General features: G+C 34.5%; 2 protein-coding genes across 2 annotated transcripts in view; both read right to left on the reverse strand.

The window, feature by feature from the left end:
* Positions 1 to 9,006, reverse strand: part of Nox (NADPH oxidase) — a 50,828-nt gene extending 41,822 nt beyond the window's left edge. Inside the window, exon 1 of the mRNA XM_074138626.1 lies at positions 8,403 to 9,006. Within this exon, the coding sequence (XP_073994727.1) occupies positions 8,403 to 8,732 (330 nt within the window). The 5' untranslated portion in view covers positions 8,733 to 9,006. The remainder of the gene's footprint in view (positions 1 to 8,402) is intronic.
* A 945-nt stretch (positions 9,007 to 9,951) lies between these two features.
* Positions 9,952 to 22,741, reverse strand: part of FASN3 (Fatty acid synthase 3) — a 39,182-nt gene continuing 26,392 nt past the window's right edge. The window contains exons 29-40 of the mRNA XM_074137972.1: positions 21,886 to 22,066; positions 20,827 to 20,969; positions 19,996 to 20,144; positions 19,213 to 19,311; positions 18,225 to 18,549; positions 17,861 to 18,013; positions 15,157 to 15,366; positions 14,925 to 15,074; positions 14,232 to 14,350; positions 12,903 to 13,151; positions 10,512 to 10,757; positions 9,952 to 10,155 (exon numbers count right to left, since the gene is read on the reverse strand). Coding sequence (XP_073994073.1) covers positions 9,979 to 10,155; positions 10,512 to 10,757; positions 12,903 to 13,151; positions 14,232 to 14,350; positions 14,925 to 15,074; positions 15,157 to 15,366; positions 17,861 to 18,013; positions 18,225 to 18,549; positions 19,213 to 19,311; positions 19,996 to 20,144; positions 20,827 to 20,969; positions 21,886 to 22,066 — 2,201 coding nt within the window. The 3' untranslated portion in view covers positions 9,952 to 9,978. The remainder of the gene's footprint in view (positions 10,156 to 10,511; positions 10,758 to 12,902; positions 13,152 to 14,231; positions 14,351 to 14,924; positions 15,075 to 15,156; positions 15,367 to 17,860; positions 18,014 to 18,224; positions 18,550 to 19,212; positions 19,312 to 19,995; positions 20,145 to 20,826; positions 20,970 to 21,885; positions 22,067 to 22,741) is intronic.

The raw sequence follows: 22,741 nt of genomic DNA on the forward strand, positions 1-22,741 counted from the left end.
TAAGTGTTGAAATAACTAGGCTTAACGTCCCTCAAAATAACTGGTAGAATGTTTTCCTTTCTTCGAGATAATGAGACCACTTTAGTACTTATATTAAGTTTAAAGAAAACTAAGTTTAGGATCCATTTTGAGAAAATCTCAAAATACTGATTTCGTCCAAAACATTATGGTCGGGTTTAATAGTGCATTTAAACAGATATACGAGTATAATGTCAACTTCCTGGATTTTTTGTTTTTCAGCTCAGAGATATTCCAATATAATTTGTGAAACCCACTTTATTGGACTCAGGGGCTCACAAAACGTTAGGAAAAAGAAAACATTAAATTAATTGGAACGAGTTATTAGGTGGTTATTTATTACTACTTTAATAGAATAATGAAACTTACATGATTTCGTAAATACTTTCATTATTTGAATTAATTAATGCACAATAAGGTGGCTGTTATTTAGTTGCTTGATTATTAGTTATGATTTTGCGTCCAATCTTAACTCAAAATTCATTCTACATTTCCGTTTAAATAGCAGCAATTTAAGAGAGAATATCTCCGCAACAGCTGAGAGTCGTTTCCTAATCAAGATTGATTAATGCAAAATTCTCATCTATTTATAGCACTCGTAATAAGCATTTCTTCCTCCATTAAAACAATCTAAAAAGTATTTGTTAATTTTTATTTACTGTCCTAAATAAATATTTTTAGACGCAAATATTTAACTAAACACTGAAACAATTTAGCTTGGAGTATGAATTATTTGCAATGATCATTTTAACATTCTTGATCTTTGATCTTTTTCTATTCATTCATTCATTCTTTAACATAAACGAGGGAAATATAAGGAAACACAACCTACTTTGGGCAGAAGTAGAGTGTATTTCGGTAAGAAGAAGTAACTTTTAGACCAACCATGGTTGTTATAACTAAGGTTGATCTTTTTATATTCATTCTTTAACATAAACGAGGAAAATATAAGGAAATACAACCTTATTTGGGCAGAAGTAGAGTGTATTTCGGTAAGAAGAAGTAACTTACAGACCAACCCTGGTTGTTATAACTAAGGTTGATCTTTTTCTATTCATTCTTAAACATAAACGAGGAAAATATAAGGAAATAAAACCTAGTTTGGGCAGAAGTAGAGTGTATTTCGGTAAGAAGAAGTAACTTACAAACCAACCCTGGTTGTTATAACTAAGGTTGATCTTTTTCTATTCATTCTTAAACATAAACGAGGAAAATATAAGGAAATAAAACCTAGTTTGGGCAGAAGTAGAGTGTATTTCGGTAAGAAGAAGTAACTTACAAACCAACCCTGGTTGTTATAACTAAGGTTGATCTTTTTCTATTCATTCTTAAACATAAACGAGGGAAATATAAGGAAATAAAACCTAGTTTGGGCAGAAGTAGAGTGTATTTCGGTAAGAAGAAGTAACTTACAGACCAACCCTGGTTGTTATAACTAAGGTTGATCTTTTTCTATTCATTCTTAAACATAAACGAGGAAAATATAAGGAAATAAAACCTAGTTTGGGCAGAAGTAGAGTGTATTTCGGTAAGAAGAAGTAACTTACAAACCAACCCTGGTTGTTATAACTAAGGTTGATCTTTTTCTATTCATTCTTAAACATAAACGAGGGAAATATAAGGAAATACAACCTAGTTTGGGCAGAAGTAGAGTGTAATTCGGTAAGAAGAAGTAACTTACAGACCAACCCTGGTAGTTATAACTAAGGTTGATCTTTTTCTATTCATTCTTTAACGTAAACGAGGGAAATATAAGGAAATGCGATCTAGTTGTGGCAGATGTAGAGAGTATTTCGGTAAGAAGAATTAACTTACAGACCAACCCTGGTTGTTATAACTAAGGTTGATCTTTTTCTATTCATTCTTTAACATAAACGAGGGAAATATAAGGAAATAAAACCTAGTTTGGGCAGAAGTAGAGTGTATTTCGGTAAGAAGAAGTAACTTACAGACCAACCCTGGTTGTTATAACTAAGGTTGATCTTTTTCTATTCATTCTTAAACATAAACGAGGAAAATATAAGGAAATAAAACCTAGTTTGGGCAGAAGTAGAGTGTATTTCGGTAAGAAGAAGTAACTTACAAACCAACCCTGGTTGTTATAACTAAGGTTGATCTTTTTCTATTCATTCTTAAACATAAACGAGGAAAATATAAGGAAATAAAACCTAGTTTGGGCAGAAGTAGAGTGTATTTCGGTAAGAAGAAGTAACTTTTACACGATCCATGGCTGTTATAACTAAGGTCGATCTTTTTCTATTCATTCGTTAACATAAACGAGGGAAATATAAGGAAATACAACCTAATTTGGGCAGAAGTAGTGCATTTCGGTAAGAAGAAGTAACTTACAGACCAACCATGGCTGTTATAACTAAGGTTGATCTATTTCTATTCATTCTTAAACATAAACGAGGAAAATATAAGGAAATAAAACCTAGTTTGGGCAGAAGTAGAGTGTATTTCGGTAAGAAGAAGTAACTTACAGACCAACCCTGGTTGTTATAACTAAGGTTGATCTTTTTCTATTCATTCTTAAACATAAACAAGGAAAATATAAGGAAATAAAACCTAGTTTGGGCAGAAGTAGAGTGTATTTCGGTAAGAAGAAGTAACTTACAAACCAACCCTGGTTGTTATAAATAAGGTTGATCTTTTTCTATTCATTCTTAAACATAAACGAGGAAAATATAAGGAAATAAAACCTAGTTTGGGCAGAAGTAGAGTGTATTTCGGTAAGAAGAAGTAACTTACAGACCAACCCTGGTTGTTATAACTAAGGTTGATCTTTTTCTATTCATTCTTAAACATAAACAAGGAAAATATAAGGAAATAAAACCTAGTTTGGGCAGAAGTAGAGTGTATTTCGGTAAGAAGAAGTAACTTACAAACCAACCCTGGTTGTTATAAATAAGGTTGATCTTTTTCTATTCATTCTTAAACATAAACGAGGAAAATATAAGGAAATAAAACCTAGTTTGGGCAGAAGTAGAGTGTATTTCGGTAAGAAGAAGTAACTTTTACACGATCCATGGCTGTTATAACTAAGGTCGATCTTTTTCTATTCATTCTTAAACATAAACGAGGGAAATATAAGGAAATACAACCTAGTTTGGGCAGAAGTAGAGTGTATTTCGGTAAGAAGAAGTAACTTACAGACCAACCCTGGTTGTTATAACTAAGGTTGATCTTTTTCTATTCATTCTTAAACATAAACGAGGAAAATATAAGGAAATAAAACCTAGTTTGGGCAGAAGTAGAGTGTATTTCGGTAAGAAGAAGTAACTTACAAACCAACCCTGGTTGTTATAACTAAGGTTGATCTTTTTCTATTCATTCTTAAACATAAACGAGGAAAATATAAGGAAATAAAACCTAGTTTGGGCAGAAGTAGAGTGTATTTCGGTAAGAAGAAGTAACTTTTACACGATCCATGGCTGTTATAACTAAGGTCGATCTTTTTCTATTCATTCGTTAACATAAACGAGGGAAATATAAGGAAATACAACCTAATTTGGGCAGAAGTAGTGCATTTCGGTAAGAAGAAGTAACTTACAGACCAACCATGGCTGTTATAACTAAGGTTGATCTATTTCTATTTATTCTTTTACATAAACGAGGAAAATATAAGGAAATACAACCTAGTTTGGGCAGAAGTAGAGTGTAATTCGGTAAGAAGAAGTAACTTACAGACCAACCCTGGTAGTTATAACTAAGGTTGATCTTTTTCTATTCATTCTTTAACGTAAACGAGGGAAATATAAGGAAATGCGATCTAGTTGTGGCAGATGTAGAGAGTATTTCGGTAAGAAGAATTAACTTACAGACCAACCCTGGTTGTTATAACTAAGGTTGATCTTTTTCTATTCATTCTTTAACATAAACGAGGGAAATATAAGGAAATAAAACCTAGTTTGGGCAGAAGTAGAGTGTATTTCGGTAAGAAGAAGTAACTTACAGACCAACCCTGGTTGTTATAACTAAGGTTGATCTTTTTCTATTCATTCTTTAACATAAACGAGGGAAATATAAGGAAATACAACCTAATTTGGGCAGAAGTAGAGTGTATTTCGGTAAGAAGAAGTAACTTCCAGACCAACCCTGGTTGATATAACTAAGGTTGATCTTTTTCTATTCATTCTTTAACATAAACGAGGGAAATATAAGGAAATACAACCTAATTTGGGCAGAAGTAGAGTGTATTTCGGTAAGAAGAAGTAACTTATGGCTGTTATAACTAAGGTTGATCTTTTTCTATTCATTCTTTAACATAAACGAGGGAAATATAAGGAAATACAACCTAATTTGGGCAGAAGTAGAGTGTATTTCGGTAAGAAGAAGTAACTTATGGCTGTTATAACTAAGGTTGATCTTTTTCTATTCATTCTTTAACATAAACGAGGGAAATATAAGGAAATACAACCTAATTTGGGCAGAAGTAGAGTGTATTTCGGTAAGAAGAAGTAACTTATGGCTGTTATAACTAAGGTTGATCTTTTTCTATTCATTCTTTAACATAAACGAGGGAAATATAAGGAAATACCACCTAATTTGGGCAGAAGTAGAGTGTATTTCGGTAAGAAGAAGTAACTTATGGCTGTTATAACTAAGGTTGATCTTTTTCTATTCATTCTTTAACATAAACGAGGGAAATATAAGGAAATACAACCTAATTTGGGCAGAAGTAGAGTGTATTTCGGTAAGAAGAAGTAACTTATGGCTGTTATAACTAAGATTGATCTTTTTCTATTCATTTATTAACTTTTCTGTTTCTATTTTCTAGACTTTATAAACTTATTTAATTTTTCTCAAAATAGGAGTGTTTATTTGAACTGTTACTTTTTGGTACATGTATTATTTAATTAATTATTTATTATGTATGTGAGCAAAGTTTCATATATATTAACAAAATTTGAGAAACTATCAGTTCCTTATTGAAACTTACTTTGATCACAACATTGTAGTATCATTTCTGAATTATTATAATTAATACATGCATAATATTTGTCATTTGCACACCTGATCTGTATTTTCTTTGTATTATTAGGATTCCGTAGGTTAATGATGTGCCCATTCTTTTGTATTGCCTAAGAAATTTCTTTAAAAAAATAATAAGTAAGCAATAATCGACTAATTAATAGTACATTAATATTATTTAATATTCTACATTAACAAATTTTACTTGCTTTCTCATTATTAGATTATGTTCCAAAGTAAAGAATAATTTATCTTAAAACTTGCAAAACTAGAAAAATAAATTAAACGTGGCAAAAAAAAAATAAAAAAAACACTTCGAATATAATTAATTTATCATCGGTGATGATAAACGACCTTCTAATAATTTCCTTCTACAATACTATTTATAATAAAAAACGTGACCAAATCTGCCTCTCTAATATCTCTGTAATTGTTGGCAACATTCTCATATTCCAAGTCTTCGAAAGAATGTGGGTTACAGCTATAGACATAATACTTGTTCTACTGTGTGTAGAACTACAACTTCTGTTTTAAACTTTTCTCCAAGAAAATTTGATGTAAGGATACTACCTACAACTGTGTGAGAAGGGTGATTAGACTACCACTGAACAGTTTTGAATTAAAAAAATAAATAAATGATCGGATGTGCCACTTAGTAGATTTTGATGGTCGGGTCATATTTTCGAAATTGACTTTTTGTTAGAAATACATATAATAAAGACTGAATATGATAGATTTGTTTTTTTCTCTGTCAACCGGCAGTTCAACTTCGAAGCGATTTTTCAGTTTTTCGCCGTTTCTCGAAAATAGTTCCCACGAATTTCTTTAACCTTTGTTTACTAATTATCCACTTAAAATTTTGATTTGAATTTTTTTTTCTGATTTGGTTTGTTCAAGGTTGTCTGAAAAGTACTACTTTAAGCACCACGTCTAAAGTGCTTCATCAGAACCAGACACAGTTACGCCTCTTATACAGTAGTAGGTAGTGACAAAAGAAATGGTTAAATTTTAAATGTTAAGAGAACTGGTTAATTGGAAGATCGACTTTAAAGAATTGGTTTCTATTTTTTTTTTTTCATATATTTATAAAAATGGATTGAATATTTATGTGATCAGCATTCACATTTATTTGGCCGTCTAATATATCCCATTTATCTAAAATGTACTTATAAAAATCTTTCGTATATTCAAATTCCTTCACCGCGTTACCAATTTCCAATTGCATCCTTAATCACAACCCCAATGTCCCATTTGCCACTCAATTAATCCATTCACTTTTTCAAAATTTCCATAAATCCACAGGATCATCTTAAACCCTATAGCACAATCTCTCGGCACATTCCTCTTCCCCAGACAACCTACCGCTACATTCAAAATATTGCTAACCGCAAGATTTTCTTATTATTTCTCACCTTCCTGCCAATTCTAGGTAGTATCTCCATAAAGTGTCCCAATTTTAGCATCTCTTAAAAGAAATTATTTTAATAAAATTCTAACAGTAAATCTGTAAGTAGAATTAGATTTCTTTTCTAGGCAATGTTCCTTATTTGCAAGGTCGCCTCAACTAGCTTATGAGCTTGGATCTCCATTAATAATTTATTTATTTTTTGAAAAATTTCCAAAATAAAATTTTAATATTGCCCATTTACAAAAAATGTCTTCACACTATCGTCTGGACATTTTTGTTCAAGTAGTGGTAGGGGTTTTAGGAGCTTATTTAAACAGTGTGTTTAATAAACATTGTACATACCATAAGCCCTTTTTTTTAAAAAACAATTTTTCCGAACACATTTACTTTTATCTGTTTTGGGGACATTAGATATAAATATTACTTGCAAACAAACTCTCGAATTTGACATCGACTTATTTTTAGTGTAACTGCTTGTAATTTATGACAGGCTCAATCGATGTGTAATTTAGTTAACATAATACACTTCCAGTAAAATTGTAATAAACGGGAAAATATAATTTTTTTAAATTACAGAATAGGCAGTAATTTTCATGAAACAATCTGTAAATACATTTCGCAAACCAATTTCATGTAAGAGATAGTTTTCTATTACTGATAGGACATATAGCACGTACGTATTTTCTTTCAGTTCCTAAAGAATTGATATTTCTGTAGTCATGCAGATTATGATCAACTATTAATTTAAAAAAAAAAATCTACTAAATGAACAGTAAATGGTTACTATTACTACATAATAAGTAGCATTTAAGTTAAGTATTTCAAAATCGAGAATAGATGGTAGACAATTTTGTTCATTGTTAACTTTATTAACTTCTTCTGACAGGAGAAAAATGTTCTCCAACATGCTACTAATTTGTGTTATTTGCCACGGACCTATAGATGACTAAAAATCTCGTCTCATTCTTCTTTTTACATCTCTTTACTGTTTGTACTCTTTAAAGTTTTTTATTTGAGTTTTTTTCGAAAACAGATTTTCTATTAACTTGGCACGCATATAAAGGTTTGTAACGTTTATTTAAAACAACGTGCGAAATGACTTAAAGCCATTTCATTGCAATTTACGGTCATACCAATAACTTACCATCAAGAACGGTTAAATGTTTCATTGAAATGTCAATTTATTATGAACATATTTAATTCATTCGTTAGATGGTGTAATACATTAAAATATAGAGTAATAGCACTTTAGAGATGTTCCAAAATATCCTCTCCTCCAGACCTCTGCTAAAATCAATTTTTCACCAAAATGTTTTAAATAAAACTAATTGAGTTTACGTAGTCAGTAAAACCAGTTTGAAGATTCCAGCTTGTTAAAGAACTGTTGGACTTTAGAAGAAAACTTTAAAAAATATATATATCTTTTATGAAACTTGCATTTCTGGTCACGCTGTTTTCTCTTAATGCGGAATTTTAGCAACTCATTGTTTCCTGGTTGAGATTATGTAAGTAGTAAGACGCACAATACATTGTAGAAAGGAACTTGAGGAGGACCCCTATTCGCCCCTTCCTCACAAGAGTCCTAGAAAGATTTACCCTGGAAAACGTTTGAAATAATAGCTCTAGATCCTACATGTGCATAAATTAGAACAAGTTTAACGTAAACTCCTGGAGCCAAAACATTTTTGATTAAAGATCAAAAAAGTGAAAAAAATTCCTTCACTAAAATAGTTCTTCTTTGGAGCGGATAGGGAATTTCGTCCACTAAGTTAAAGACATGCCGAGAAAACGGCCTGGCACGTAATTTATTGATGGAACTTATTGCAATTTTTCTTTTTTAAAATTGTGTTCACATACAACACACACATCAATATATAAAAATCACTTTATCTCACTCTGGGATCTGAAGGATGGATTTCTGAGCCACAATCTAATTCGATACGTTCGAAATACTCCTGGTTAATCGATTTGAATGATTTTAAATAAATTGAAAACAGCTTACCTTATTCAGAAAGGTTTTCCTAAAGGAATCCTTGGTATACCTTGGTTGTCCGGAGATATGATCAGCTAGTTGTCCTAAGAGTTTGAGCCGTAGCTTATCGCGGACACTCTCCTCTTCCATGGAGGACATCTTAGGAAGATGGCTTGCCGGTTTATTACTAGCAGTGCTTGTGGATGATGCCGAAGCAATGGGATTTTCTCTTTCTGTAGAACGACCATATTTTGCTTGAGGTAGTTCCTCTTTGCACCAGCTTATCTCCTCACCCCCGGATTTAACATTTATATTAAGATCATCTGAACTGTTTACAGTTTTTGTATCGTACTGTTCCATTTTCTTTTCTTTTTTTTCGTTTTGGGATTCAATTTATTCGAGTATTTTTTTGCGGATATAAATATATATCAATTCCTATTCATATCCAGACATTACATTCTTTCTAAAAAAAGTTTTTATATTTTTTTAAAGGGGACCGCGAATTCTAAAATCAGTGTTGCCCGTCTAGAACGCAGCAGTCCTACCAACGCAACTGTGTGTATGTGTGTGTGTGTTTTTGTAAACACGCGGCTGATACAGACCGCACTGCCAACCAAACCACATAGATTTAATAAAAAGTTTTCAACAACTTTGTGACTGTACCCCCTCTACGGCCAGAACTTTCAGTTTCTCCCACTCCCAAACAATTAAATAATATAATATGGTGCTCCTCTCATGACTATCTCTTACAATTATTACTTTCTCATACTTCTGGTAAAATTTTTCGAGAGCAAGATTTCCTCGGGCAAACACGTTTTAAGGACCCTACTACAGTTAGAAAAAGTGGTTTCAGTGGAAAATGGGAAAATTCATTTATATACATATAGCCATTCTATCCCTCATCTGCTGCAAAATTTTTCATATAATTCAAGCCACGTTTTCAGTAAATCAGATATTTTATTGTTTTGTAATCCTTCAAAACATTTGTGGCTAAAAATAGTTTAAATTCCTCAAAGCCTTAAGCAGATTTACTCGCTGCAATCGAAAAGACACTGAACCCCAATAAGATGATGTTCTGCTAATTATTTAGAGATGGTGTAATTAAATAGCTGATGATAACTTCATCTCTCATCCACTATTCCTTTTTATGCAATAAACAGACATCTTTAAACAAAAAAAAAACTATAACGTCAACGATCTCAGAAGTTAACCTTACGATTTTCTTGTATCAATCACTAATAAATTGATAATAGCAAATCTAAATTGATAATCGATAATCACTTAAAAAACAAACTAAAACTCGTAAAGCGCGTCAACTTCTAAAGTCGTTTTTGCCATCTCTGCATTATCGACCTGCATTATATGGACAGTATTGTGCTTCTACATCAACAGAAGTAACCTGAAGAGGGCTGCTTTGGAAATGAGGTAGACTTCAATTTTGCAAAAAAAAGTTCTAAACAAAATGATTGATGAAGAATATTATTGTCAATTGATTGCCTTGGTTTAAAATTTCAGGAGTTGCTAGAACATTTTAACAGATGGAGAATCATCAAAACTTTTCGAAATAAACAACTTAAGATTCAAGTAATTTATTAAAATTTACAAACTAATTAATATTCTTTACATGATATGTATTCGGTGGGACTGTTAATTCCGGTAATTTGCGGTTAACACTTTCGTGCAGCCCCATGATATTATTAATGATTGTAGAGACTTTAGGGTTACTCATGATGGTTAAATGGTTTCCGTCAGCATAGTAGATCTCCACGTCTTCCTTGCAGTACTGTAAATCCAAGAAGTTTCTCTTAGTATTCTTGTTTAACATTTAGTAAGAGGGGGTTTTTGCTAAGAATGTTAAAAAAAAAGAAGAGCATTTTAAATAAGAATAAAAATTAATTAAATAATGAATATAAGAGCCAGCCAACTACTGTTCATAGCCTGGTTAACATCAACCCTGGGAGAACATTGCATAGAATCAAAATTGTAGATACAGATTTGCTACAATAATATTTTTAAACAACCTATCGCTAAAAAAAACTATAAAACTTCAAGATTAAGGGGGAAATTTCTACATAGTTTGGCTAACACCATTGTTAATCCTCATCTTAAGAAAAACACAATTTTAAAATATGCACAAACCCTAGATATTCCATAATCTTCTTCAGTTGGAAGAGTAGCTGTAATTGGTCGTACCAAGGACACAGTAGATGCAATACTATTTTCGGGTATACCGTTAAAGCATGTGCATGCTTTAATACGTCTATATAGAGCTGTCAGCAATTGACGTTGGTACATTGGACTGTGTGGCACTTCACCCTCACTCATCGCCATCACGACATCCATCCGGCTCTCCCAGGAATCCAGATTCGCTATTGTTTTCTCAACCTGTCGATAAAAGTTGGAAGTTATTTTCAGCAAAGGAAGTTTTTTATAGTCAAATATACAGTTTCAGTTGCAATGAATAGGTTTTCTTTTCTTTTTTTTGAGATTTTTTAGAAAACCGTTCTCACTATACAATTCGAGGCACATGAGATCACAAAGAATTGCCTTCGGCTCGTTCAGGAATCTTTGGAAAGGCGAGCATATTTCGCGGCCATTTTGCGGTGATTATCCTATTAACTGTTGCTTTCTCGCTACATAACCTTCTATAAATGAATGGTTCAAGTTCAAGAGATAGTAAGGAAGGATACAGAAATTATATTTATTGAATTATTTATGTATGGTAGACATTATGGCATTAGGAATAAAATAAACAAATAGGGAATTTTCGTCCTTCTTCAATCATTTCAAGCGGTAAAAGAAAAGTGAAAATTAAGTCAGATCTACATCCAATCTTTCTTTTAAAAAAGCCTGATGGTAAAGTTACTTGTCATTTCTAATAACAAAAAAGATTTGCTAATAGCAGTTGGAGAGATACCATTGCTATAGCCCGATTAAACAATCAAGCTAATACTGCTCCTCTAACAGGGACTTATTTAAAATAACATGCCTAAAAAAACACGTTTAAAATAAAAATGATGGAAGTAGATTTAAATTTATATGTAGACAAAGTTAAAATAAAATTTATTGGAGCTGAATTATAGTGGCACATAAGATTGGCTAATTTTTTGGCACCCACCGTTGGTAGCCGAACTAAAGAAGTATTTTGATCTTTTTTGTAATACGAGGTGTGTTCAAAAAGTAACGGGAATTTTTAAATTTCGCGGGTTTGGAGAGTCTGATTGTAAAATTTTTTTTTTTATTATGTTGGTACACATGCCCCTGAAGTACGATAAAATTTTCAGTAATATTCATTGTTTACTTCTTAAGTGGCAGCCGTTAAGGTTAGACGTGTTTTTCGAGCTTGGCGATTTTTGTTTGTTAAAAAAAATGGATCAAAGAATTTGTATTAAATTTTGCGTAAAAAATGAAATAAAGTGTGTGAAATGTTAATAAAGGCATATGGTGAGTCTGCTATGAGTAAAACAAGGATTTACGAGTGGTATAAGCGTTTCCAAGATGGCCGCGAAAACGTTGAAGATGACGAACGACCTGGACGTCCAAGCACATCAACAACCGATGAAAACGTGAAAAAAGTGAAAGAAATGGTTATGAACGATCGCCGAATCACAATCAGAGAAGTCGCTGATGATGTTGCCATATCAATTGGCTCATGCCATGAAATTTTTTCGGATGTTTTGGGTATGAAACGTGTGGCAGCAAAATTTGTTCCAAAATTGTTGAATTTCGAACAAAAACAGCGGAGAATGGAAGTTGCTCAAGAGTCACTCAATGAAGTCGACAACGATGCGGATCTACTGAAACGTGTTATAACAGGTGACGAAACATGGGTTTACGGATATGATGTCGAAACTAAGGCTCAATCGTCCCAGTGGCGGCATTCTGGATCGCCAAGACCGAAAAAGGCTCGACAAGTGCGGTCGAATGTGAAGGTTATGCTCACTGTGTTCTTCGATTTTAATGGCATAGTGCATCATGAATTCTTGCCACAAGGTCAAACAATCAATAAGGAGTACTACCTACAAGTTCAACGCCGTTTGCGTGAAGCAATCCGAAAAAAACGCCCGGATTTGTGGCAAAACAATTCATGGATTTTGCACCACGATAATGCACCTGCTCACACTTCATTGCTTGTTCGTGAATTTTTGGCCAAAAACAAAACTTTAACGATGCCCCAGCCTCCATATTCGCCAGACATGGCTCCATGTGACTTTTTTCTATTTCCAAACATAAAGAGAACATTAAAAGGCCGTCGTTTTACAAGCATAGATGACATTAAAAGCGAATCGCTGAAAGAGCTGAAAGCTATCACAAAGATCGAGTTTCAGAAGTGTTTCGAGGATTGGAAAAAGCGCTGGCGCAAGTTTATTGTATGCGAAGGGGACTACTTTGAAGGCGACAATATTAATGTAGATGAATAAATAAATATTTTTTTCAAAAAACGAAAATTCCCGTTACTTTTTGAACACACCTCGTATTCTCACACGCATACATACAAAGGGGAAAGTATTCACAAGTAATATTACTTACCAAGACCTTTTTATGTGGTACGAAAAGTTCCACACCTCTAAGCAAAATCTTCTGCTGAAGTGTATTATCATCAGGACCCATTAAAGATGCCAGTTCTTTCATGAGGAAGGGTGAACTGTCGATGAGAATTAGTTTACCTTTGTAGCCGGCTTTCTCAAGCGCCAGCGCCATTAATAACGCTACAAGTCCACCGAAGGAATATGCCACCAAATTGAAAGTTCCATCTGCTTGAACATGTGGTAGAACTACCTAAATAGGCAAATAGGCAGATTTTTATTTTAATCTCTGTTGGGAATTTATTTAGTATGTTACTCAGTTTTTATATTTTGAAACATTATGACAAAAAATACTGTAATCTCAAATTATAATATCAAAATAATGAATAAAGTTCAAGACTCTTTCATAGAGCTGGGCATGTTTACTTAGTGTAAGATCGTTCCCAACTTCATCAGTAAGATTCATGGAGTTAATGAGAGAAAATAGAGCTGCGTTTGAACGCACTACAAACATACAATACTGAATTTCCCTTTTACTATTTGGGTTTTACCAACTATTTTGGTTAAGCGAACCCACAGTCCAACTCTAGCTCAGTCTAAGGTATCACGCGATTCATACCAAAAGATGGATTCCCAAAAGTGGAGTCCCGGTTATCCGTCACCCTTTTATCCGTCTATTCCAATTAACCGTCACTGACCTCAGTATGTAAAAACTAAGAAAAGAAATTTTTTAATGCGGGCTCTAATTTAAGATTAGTGACGGTCACAACCCCCCGTTCAACGCAGAGTGTGAATATTTTATTTTGAGATTTTTCCCTTTGTCTTTTAGGTACATACTCGTGTCCATCATTCGACAGTTTGTAGGTTTTTTTTCCTAAAAAGATCAACCACAAACAAAACCGCCCACAAAACCGATTAGATGTCGCAGACATTGTATTCATTAATTTTAATACACAATAGAATGAATTGAATAATGAAAGATGCCTGACCTTTAAGGCTTAAGCGTATAAACGTATAAAATATGTATACCAGTTAATACAAAGTTTTGTACACGTTAAACAAAAGAATCTGGAAGTTTTCCTGTTTTTTTTTTTCCATTATCCGTCTATTCGACTCTCCGTCACGTGTCCGGTCCCGGTCATGACGGTTAACCGAGACTCCACTGTACGAGTACATCCATTGGCTAGCTTGTCTTTAAGCGTGACAAGAACCTTGTCCTCTGCTATCTCAGAGCCGCATCAACTCGGCTACTGAATGAACAAACTCCCACAGGTACCAGAAATCAAAGTGCCAGAAGAAGAAATTAAGTTTAACTAAATTTAATTCGACTTACCGGAAGTAGATGATCGGCTACATCCTGCACAGTATCTACTGATCTAGTGTAGTCAAACTGTAGACCGTAAGTTTGTGCTTCTATTTCTTTACATATGGTCTCCATTATTGCATTCACACCTAGAACACAAACCGACAGATACAGACCATTTAGAAATTCACAATACAATAATAAGGAACTCCAGTAGCGAAGTTAACTAAATATGAAGTCGATATTTGATATGAAGAGCATGAATATTCGATTAGAAAGTCAAATATCTTAGAATCAATACTCTTTGCTCAGAAATCTGTGCTTGGAGTCTCATGGATGCGAAGTACCTCTCTTACTAGTGTAAGGGGGGTGGCTTGTGCTGGTGCTTTACCACACTCTATGATGAGATGCCGAATAGCGTCCTAGTTTAAGAAATGAAGAATAGAACAATCGGCAGCTGCAGCTAACTGTTGAGGTGTGAACGTTGATGTTCACGTTGCGGATAAAATTGATAACGACAGAAAGGCATGTACTAAACATTTTTTCACGTAAACTTAATAATAACACGAGTCAAATCCTACAAATAAAGACAAGTTTCTGCATCGCTTTTGTGACTGAAAAGATGTGCCACGGTGATAACTCTTATTTGCAAGTGGATAGATGGCTTTAGTAACTTTAAATAGCCTCAATTGTAAACTACCATATTAACATGCACATTCTTACCCTCAATTCCAGGTATCGTAAATAATTTATGTGGACAGAACACGTCCTTAGGTATGGCTGAACTTAATTTCACACAGGGTTCAAATTTTTCTGGTTCATCACCAATTAATGTTATCAATAGTCCGATATCAAACAGATTTGCTGCGCTTTCTGAAAACAAAATTAAAGATTAGTTAGTAGGAATTTAAGATTGAAGAAAAATTTCTCAAATTTCACAAAAATTTCAACTTACTATCTGTAATAATCTCGGCAGGTACGCCAGCCTCTTTAGACGAGGAAATTTCATGAAGTTTCGCAAATGTCATAGAGCGAATATCTTGCGGTGATAAGAAAACTTCGAATTCACGTTCCAAGGTTTGTTTGATTTCGACAGCCATCATGGAGTCCATGCCGATTTCGGCCAGCGTTGAGTGTTGGCTCACATTTTTCAAATCTGACAATCCTGCAAATAGAGAATGCCAATTAAAATATAGTTCGAATTATATTTATTTATTTAACTGTAAATAAATCCAGTCTCAAAGGCCTTCCTATATTTTTCAACTCCTTAAGTTTAAATCCTCGATCCATTCCCGTAATACTAGATTTCGCTCATCTGATCTCTATAGTCCCTCACACCATACCTCATCCTTTGACAAGACCTTCCTAATACGTGCTACCTCTCTCTGGAACTCCTTGCCATCATCTGTCCGCCATGCTCCTACCCTTTCTATCTTTAAATCCCGTCTATCCAGTCATCTCCTTTCTATTCAGCTTCCTCCGAAATTTTAATTGTTTTAATTTATTTCCTTAATTTCTGCTGTTATTTTTATTTTCACTTTTTGTAAATACTTATTTATTTTCTTTTAATCACAGGCCAAGCTATTAAGGCCTCTATTTTACCTGTGTTTATTCTTAGGGGACAATTGTCCCAGAATAATAAATTTCTTTTCTATTCTATTCTATTCTAAATACAACAATAATTTTTTACTGTTGAGTTTAATTACTGATTGAAGTTGAATGCTCACAGTGGTACATTAGCACTCTGACATTACAATACTCGCTGACACAAATCCTCGGGGTTTTAAATTTACACGCGCAAGCAATGAAGTGGACAAAAAAAAAAGCTATGGAGACGTATGGAGCTATGCCTAGGTGAATAAAACTGAGCTATATTTTTTAGTAAAATTTTAATTGGTTATTAAAGTAAAAATCTTGGACTTAAAAGGCACTAAAATGAATGGAAATGGCCAACTAACGTGGTTTTAGATAATGCCAGAGTTCTGTAGCAAGTGCCCAGTATTTGTGAGCTAGTGCTTTGTATTTCTCTACATCCTAAAGCACCAAATGACCCAAACAACTATAGACAAATTAGTCTCCTCAGCACAATTAGTAAGATCTTCGAAAGAATATTACTAGTTAGGATCAATCGTCATCAGGATTCTAATCATATTATCAAAGAAGAGCAGTTTGGGTTTAGGTCAGAATTATCTACTACCGCCCAACTAGCCAGAGTTGTAGACGATGCCACCGAGGCCTTTAATCAACGCAAGCACACTGTCATGATTCTGATGGACATCCACAAGGCGTTTGACACTGTCTGGCACGTTGGAATAATGGACAGATTGATTGAATATAACTTCCCTCCTTACATTACTAAAACTATTCACTCTTACTTAAATAATAGAAAGTTCCACGTCTCATTAAACTCATCCTTACCTCTTCCTCATGAAGCAACTGCTGGAGTGCCTCAGGGCTCAATAATAGGACCGGTCTTATTTCTTATTTACTTTAACCCAATGCCTCGACTAAAGGATGTTAGACTGGCCTTGTGTGCTGATGATGTCGCTGTCTATGCCTCGTCCTGGAGATTAGACACGATAGTCAACAGGCTTTCTATGGCCATGTCATGTATGGACCGATTTTTCACGAAGTGGAAAATAAAAATTAACTCGTTAAAAACAGAGGCTATCCTTTTCACCAAGCGCAGGCCGATCTTGTATCGACATGTCCACTTCGGGGGACGGATTGTGCCATGGGCTGCCACTATCAAGTACCTTGGAGTAATAATGGATCGTGGGCTGACCTTTACCCCCCACATAAAGGACAGAGTAAATAAAGGTAAGGCAGCCATTCGAGTGCTATTCCCGCTGTTCTCCAGGGACTCTAAACTGTCCCTAAGAGAATGAACTCCTGCTGTACAAGGTAGTGGTTAGGCCCATGTTACTTTATGCTTTCCCTCCTGGAGTCTGACATGTCGATCCAATATCGCTGCAGATCATACAAAATAAATTCCTCAGACTTGTGACAACTTCCCCCCGCTACACCCGTATTATAGACTTACACTCTAACATCAACATGGACTATGTAGAACACTACATCAAGTACCACGCTACTGGTTTCTTCAGCAAGTGTGAATCCAGTCACAACCACCTCTGCAGACTAATAGAGGACTATAGTATGGACACGGAGCACAGGCACAGAAGAGTTAAGGACTCCCTGAAGTAAAACTTTCCTTGGAGGCTGAGGGTTTTTCATCGTTTTTCCCCTCATTATTTACTTTTACTTTTTATTTTGTAACAATTGTAATTAGCTGGAGGTTATAGTATTTATACTGGAATTCCTTATGTACATATGTATATACCTAAATGTTAAATAAAGTTTATTCATTAATTCTCTACATCCTCATCAAAGTCACATGATTACTACCGTGAACCTGTCTGCTTCCGAAGATCCTATGCCTATTATTATTATTATTGAAGTTAAAGCTAAGTAGCTGACCAAAATTATGTATTCATTTTTATGGTGAACGCGCTTACCTTCAGCAGCTGTACACGGTTGCTTTCAAACAGTGAATAAAAAAATTACACTAATACACTTTAAAACAGTCCGGTTTTTTAAATAGCCTCTCTCTTGAATTAGTGAAGGGGACATTAATTTACAGAAAGAAACGAACTTACCTAAGATATTAACAACTGTGTCCACAATGTTATTAGCCGAAGATAATGACTTTTTCTCGGCCACCACTATACTAGAGACTATGGCATCAGACTGGTTCAAGAATATATCCATCATTTGCAAGCAGTTTGCAATTGGCTGTTGCAAAGTGCCACCTGTAACATTATAGACAAGAAGAAGATGAGCCAAGGAAAGTTCAGTGGTAATACACTCGTGTGAGCAAAGAACACCAGAGCACTCAGGTTCGCATTGCAGCTGGTGACATTCAGATTTGCCATGAATCCTGAGTGAAGCCTGTTACAACTTTGGAAGTCTGAAAATAAGTAAATAATAATTGTAACAAAATAATTGATTATATTAACTTACCAATAACTACATCAATCTTTTGATCATTCATCTTGGCAACTAAGCCAACATCACCAACGGCTCCCCACTGAATGGCCAGCGCCGGTAGGTTGTCCTCTTTTCTACTTTCCATTATTCTCTCCATGACAGAGTTAGATTGTCCGTAGTTAGTCTGGCCGATATTACCACGCCCGCAGGAAACAGATGAAAATATAACAAAATTCTCTAAATTTGGGCAGAGTTCTCGGGAATATTTGTCTAGCAAGGTTGTGGCTATTGCTTTAGGTCCAGCGGAGATTTTGAATGTCTCTTCAGTTTGGTTTTCAAACAATGCGTCGCTCAGTACCTGGAAATCAAATGAATAATTAGTTTCAGAACTAAAGTCTTTAGAATGAGAGCAGTGAACTAGTTTCATATGCTAAGAACAGCTATGTTCTTTCAGAATGTGTCGCTGGTAAAATAAACAGTGTTCAAAGTCTTTGTTAGATGTTTTCATAATTTAGAATTGCATCCCTGGAATGGATGTCCTCAAGCTCGCAGCTACCTCTAATCCAACTGAATGTTGAAAGCAAGCGCTCATTTTCAATCCGCAGGAAATTAATGGAGTAGTTGGTGATAGCTCAATAAACTGTTGGGATCGTTATCTCTGACCGTTACCCGTTAATACGTAGTAAAAATCTAACGCCTTTTTGTTCCTTAAGTCGGATATCATTGGGCTAATTTGCATGAGATTAAAACGGTACCCTTCTAATTTGAATGAGACATCTATCAAATTTTTGTAAGTGTAACAAGGTCACGCCTATTTTATCATACAGTTTAACTGCTCACTTTAGTAAATACAGTTCAGATGAGTTTAGTATAAAAGTACTTTGAAATAAGCCTAGAACCTATAAAGTAGAAAGCCTCAAGTCAGGGACCCCTAAATCCATTAAAAAAAAGTATGGCTCTCAGAAAAAAACTAATAAGCTTATTACGCTAAAGAAACTGAAATGTTAGAACAGATGCTCACGACAGCCAAGTTGAATATACCAGCCACTGCACCCATTTTTATAGCCGTGTTCAGCAAGTTCTTCACTCCCTGCTCCGTGGTGATGTCTTCCGTGGAGATCTGCAACATATAGCAACTTTATTTGATATCTGATCACTTTTCTCATATTGCAACTATGTTCACAGTTCTATTACATTATTTTACTTAAAATTAGATTAAATAGTTTTCTAAAAGAGTAGTTTAATATTACCTCTTCATAAAATTAAAAATGTTTGAAATATAAGTGTAAATTAAATCAACTTTCTTGATTGTAATTTCTCAGTAATGAATTTTTTTTAATTGAAGGCGAATCAAAATCTTAGGCCATTAGCGCTTAAATTTCTTATATTATCATATTAAATAAAATTAATCGGAAGTCGAACCAGTTTTTGCAGTAAACAGAAGCTTTGTGGGAGCCTCGCCACTAACCGCTCAGTTACCATTGCTTCTATACAAGAGACAACCTTTATGTACATATAATATGTTGAAAAATAGGGTTTAAAAAAAACGTTAGAGACGTTTTCTGGTCTGGTGATTTTTGACAAATAAAAAAAATTCTAATACCAAAATAGAACGTGAAATGTTCAATAAGTACGATTTCCTGTGTTATGCTTGAAAATATAAAATAAAAAAAATCTCAGAACAATTGTGTTACTGGTTTTTGCCCACTACAAGTCCAGCGAAGCCATATTTTGCTTATCCAAGACGTGTTGAAGATAGGCGAAACCCTTGACTGTCACGATTAAGATCTAAGGGTGTGCTTACTTCAACGACAGCGCCATATGATTTCCAAATATCAATTCTCAGCATCTGATAACCTTCGGTAAGACCCCTACGGGAACTTATCAATAGTTTTCTGCAACCTCGCAGTACTAGCCAATCAGCCAGCTCTACGCCGAAGCCACCTAGGCCACCTAAACCAACAATAAATCGTATTAATCAAACAAGTAGTATAAATTTTTAAAAAAAATGTTCTGTAAATACTCGCAAGACTTTTTCCCTATTGCAAATGTTTTTTGATGTTTCTTCAAACGTTTAAAAGTAAAGTAAGGCGAGCTTTACGTCCAACTACCAGTTAGGTAGTCGTGGACGGAGGCGACTAGCAAACATACTTTACTGTAAATATCTGTTATTAACCATTAAATAAAATCCAAGGCCTAAAAGACCGGGAATTGAACTCATTACCACAATACATATTAGCTTTACAGGTCTTGCCTCTAATCGCTCCACTACCGTGGCGCCTCTCTTCAAACGTTTATTTTTCTCTATTAAATATAAATAAAGGATGTGATGTATAGGAAACAGATGAAATAGTGATACAGAAGAAACTGCCATTCTTCTAAAGACAGATTGTTCGGCCTTTGGAAAGATTAGGTTCAGGATCTTTGTGTGGAACGGATTTAAGAGCTTACATTGTTTCCCCATAAAATTACTGTCCAATTTGTTAGGACAGCTGTGAATCAAATCTGGGTTTTTTGTGTGCTGTTCGTTTTATCGGGACTAGCTTTCGGTACCGTAGGGTTTGGTATCACCTAATGTTCACCTAAAACAAAATTTAACTTTGAAACATCTACAGAATTAATAACATCAAAATACCTGCTATAATGTAGGTCATATCGTCCTTGCAGTAAAATTTTCCTTTGGCATCGTACAAGGCAGCGAATTTGCCTATTTTTTCTGGTGGTGGATCGTTGATTTTGATTAGTACCTTACCAATGTGCTTACCACCGGCCATATACCTACAACACAATATTTTAGCTATTAGTATTATACTACTACTACTGGCGCTACAGCCCATTACTGAGCCTTGGCCTCCTCAATCCGCTTCCGCCAGTCACTCCTATCCATTGCAGCAACCTTCCAATTCCTCACTCCAAGCAGGTCTCTGGCATCCACGCATACCCCATCATTCCATCTCAATTTGGGCCTGCCCACTCTCCTGATCCTATGTACTTCTTCTTGCAGAAGCCGTTTGGGTGTTTCCAAATCAGACATCCTTGCCACATGGCCTGCCCATCTGAGCCTGCCAAGCCTGATTACCTTTTCGATGTCTGCTTCCTGGAATAGATGCTGCAGTTCCCGATTCTTCCTTCTTCTCCAAATCGTGCCCTCTTTAATAGGGCCAAAAATTCGTCGAAGAACTTTTCTCTCGAAAACTTGCAGCATCCCCCCATCTTTTTTTGAAATCACCCAAGCTTCGGAGCCATATGTTAACACAGGACGGATCAGGGTCTTATAGAGAAGCACTTTTGTATTTTTTGATATTAAGTTGCTTCTCATATGCTTATTCAATCCATAATAACAACTATTGGCCAACATACTCCTTCTTTTTATTTCTAGGGATACATCGTTATCCCTAGAGATTAAGGTTCCGAGGTATATGAATGAATCAACTTGTTCAATCATATAATTGCCAAGTGTTACGTGCGCGGGATGATCTGCAGGTCCTTCGGCTCTTAGATATTTGGTCTTGGCAGCATTTATTTGTAGTCCCACTTTTCCAATCCTTTATTGCTATTAGTATTATGTAAAAGCTAATTAAGATTGAACTTCGAGTAATCTGATTTTCCAGTTCGTGTTCAAAGGACCTTTGTAAAAACTTATTTTTAGGTTGATTTTTTTATTTTATTTTCAATATTCATTTGACTGCAATACCTGAATGCTTGTTCCACTTGATTTCTATTAAAGATGGTTCTCTCCAAAGGTTTCAACACTCCCTGCTTCAAGTACTCGTCCATTACGGTAGTCAGTTGTATTCTAGTTTCCATTGGAGCATCATAAATATTGTCCAACATGATGCCATGAAACGAAGCGCCTTTTCGAAACATTTCCATGCCTGTAAGACCATCAGACCTTTGTAAATAATGATGGAAGAAACAACAAACCTTTAATGCTGTCAAAACACATTGGAGCCGATCAAAAATTGTATTTAAATTAACTGCCCAACTCGGGTACAAGAAAAAAAAAATTAAAAAACATGGTTTTAAAGTTTACAAATCACTTTGCAAACTGTATTAAATATTGCAATTGTCGTTGTATGCAGTTTAAGAAAGCCAGCATTGTGTGATTGAATGCAATAAATTCTTTTAAAGCATATTTTGAATGTACTTAAAAATTATTTAATAGCTAAAACTCAAATTTTTAAAGCGCACAATTGTAAATTGCATGCCCTGGCTCAAATTCAGAATATGGTATTATCTCAAGCTAACAATTAGAAAATGTCTGGAAGTCTCAGACTTTATTTTTCAGCAAAATAGGAAATTAAAAAAGACAGAGACTCCCGATCATTGGTCAAATATGTTGGCTATAGTAAACAATCATTAAAGGTATTATTTGATCATTGAATTAAATTATTAGTTACTGAAGGGTATGGTTTTATTTTAATGTTTATAGAAGTTGATGTTTATTGTTTTTTTTTTCATATATTCTTTTTCCCGATTATTTAAAGTACATATTTGAGGTTATTATTACAGTGAATATGACGCTATAAACATTACATAAATTGTAAATA

This window comes from Rhodnius prolixus, unplaced genomic scaffold (genome assembly GCF_049639745.1).
Source record: "Rhodnius prolixus isolate KJV_2025 unplaced genomic scaffold, Rpr scaffold_11, whole genome shotgun sequence".
In the NCBI taxonomy this organism is placed as follows: domain Eukaryota; kingdom Metazoa; phylum Arthropoda; class Insecta; order Hemiptera; family Reduviidae; genus Rhodnius; species Rhodnius prolixus.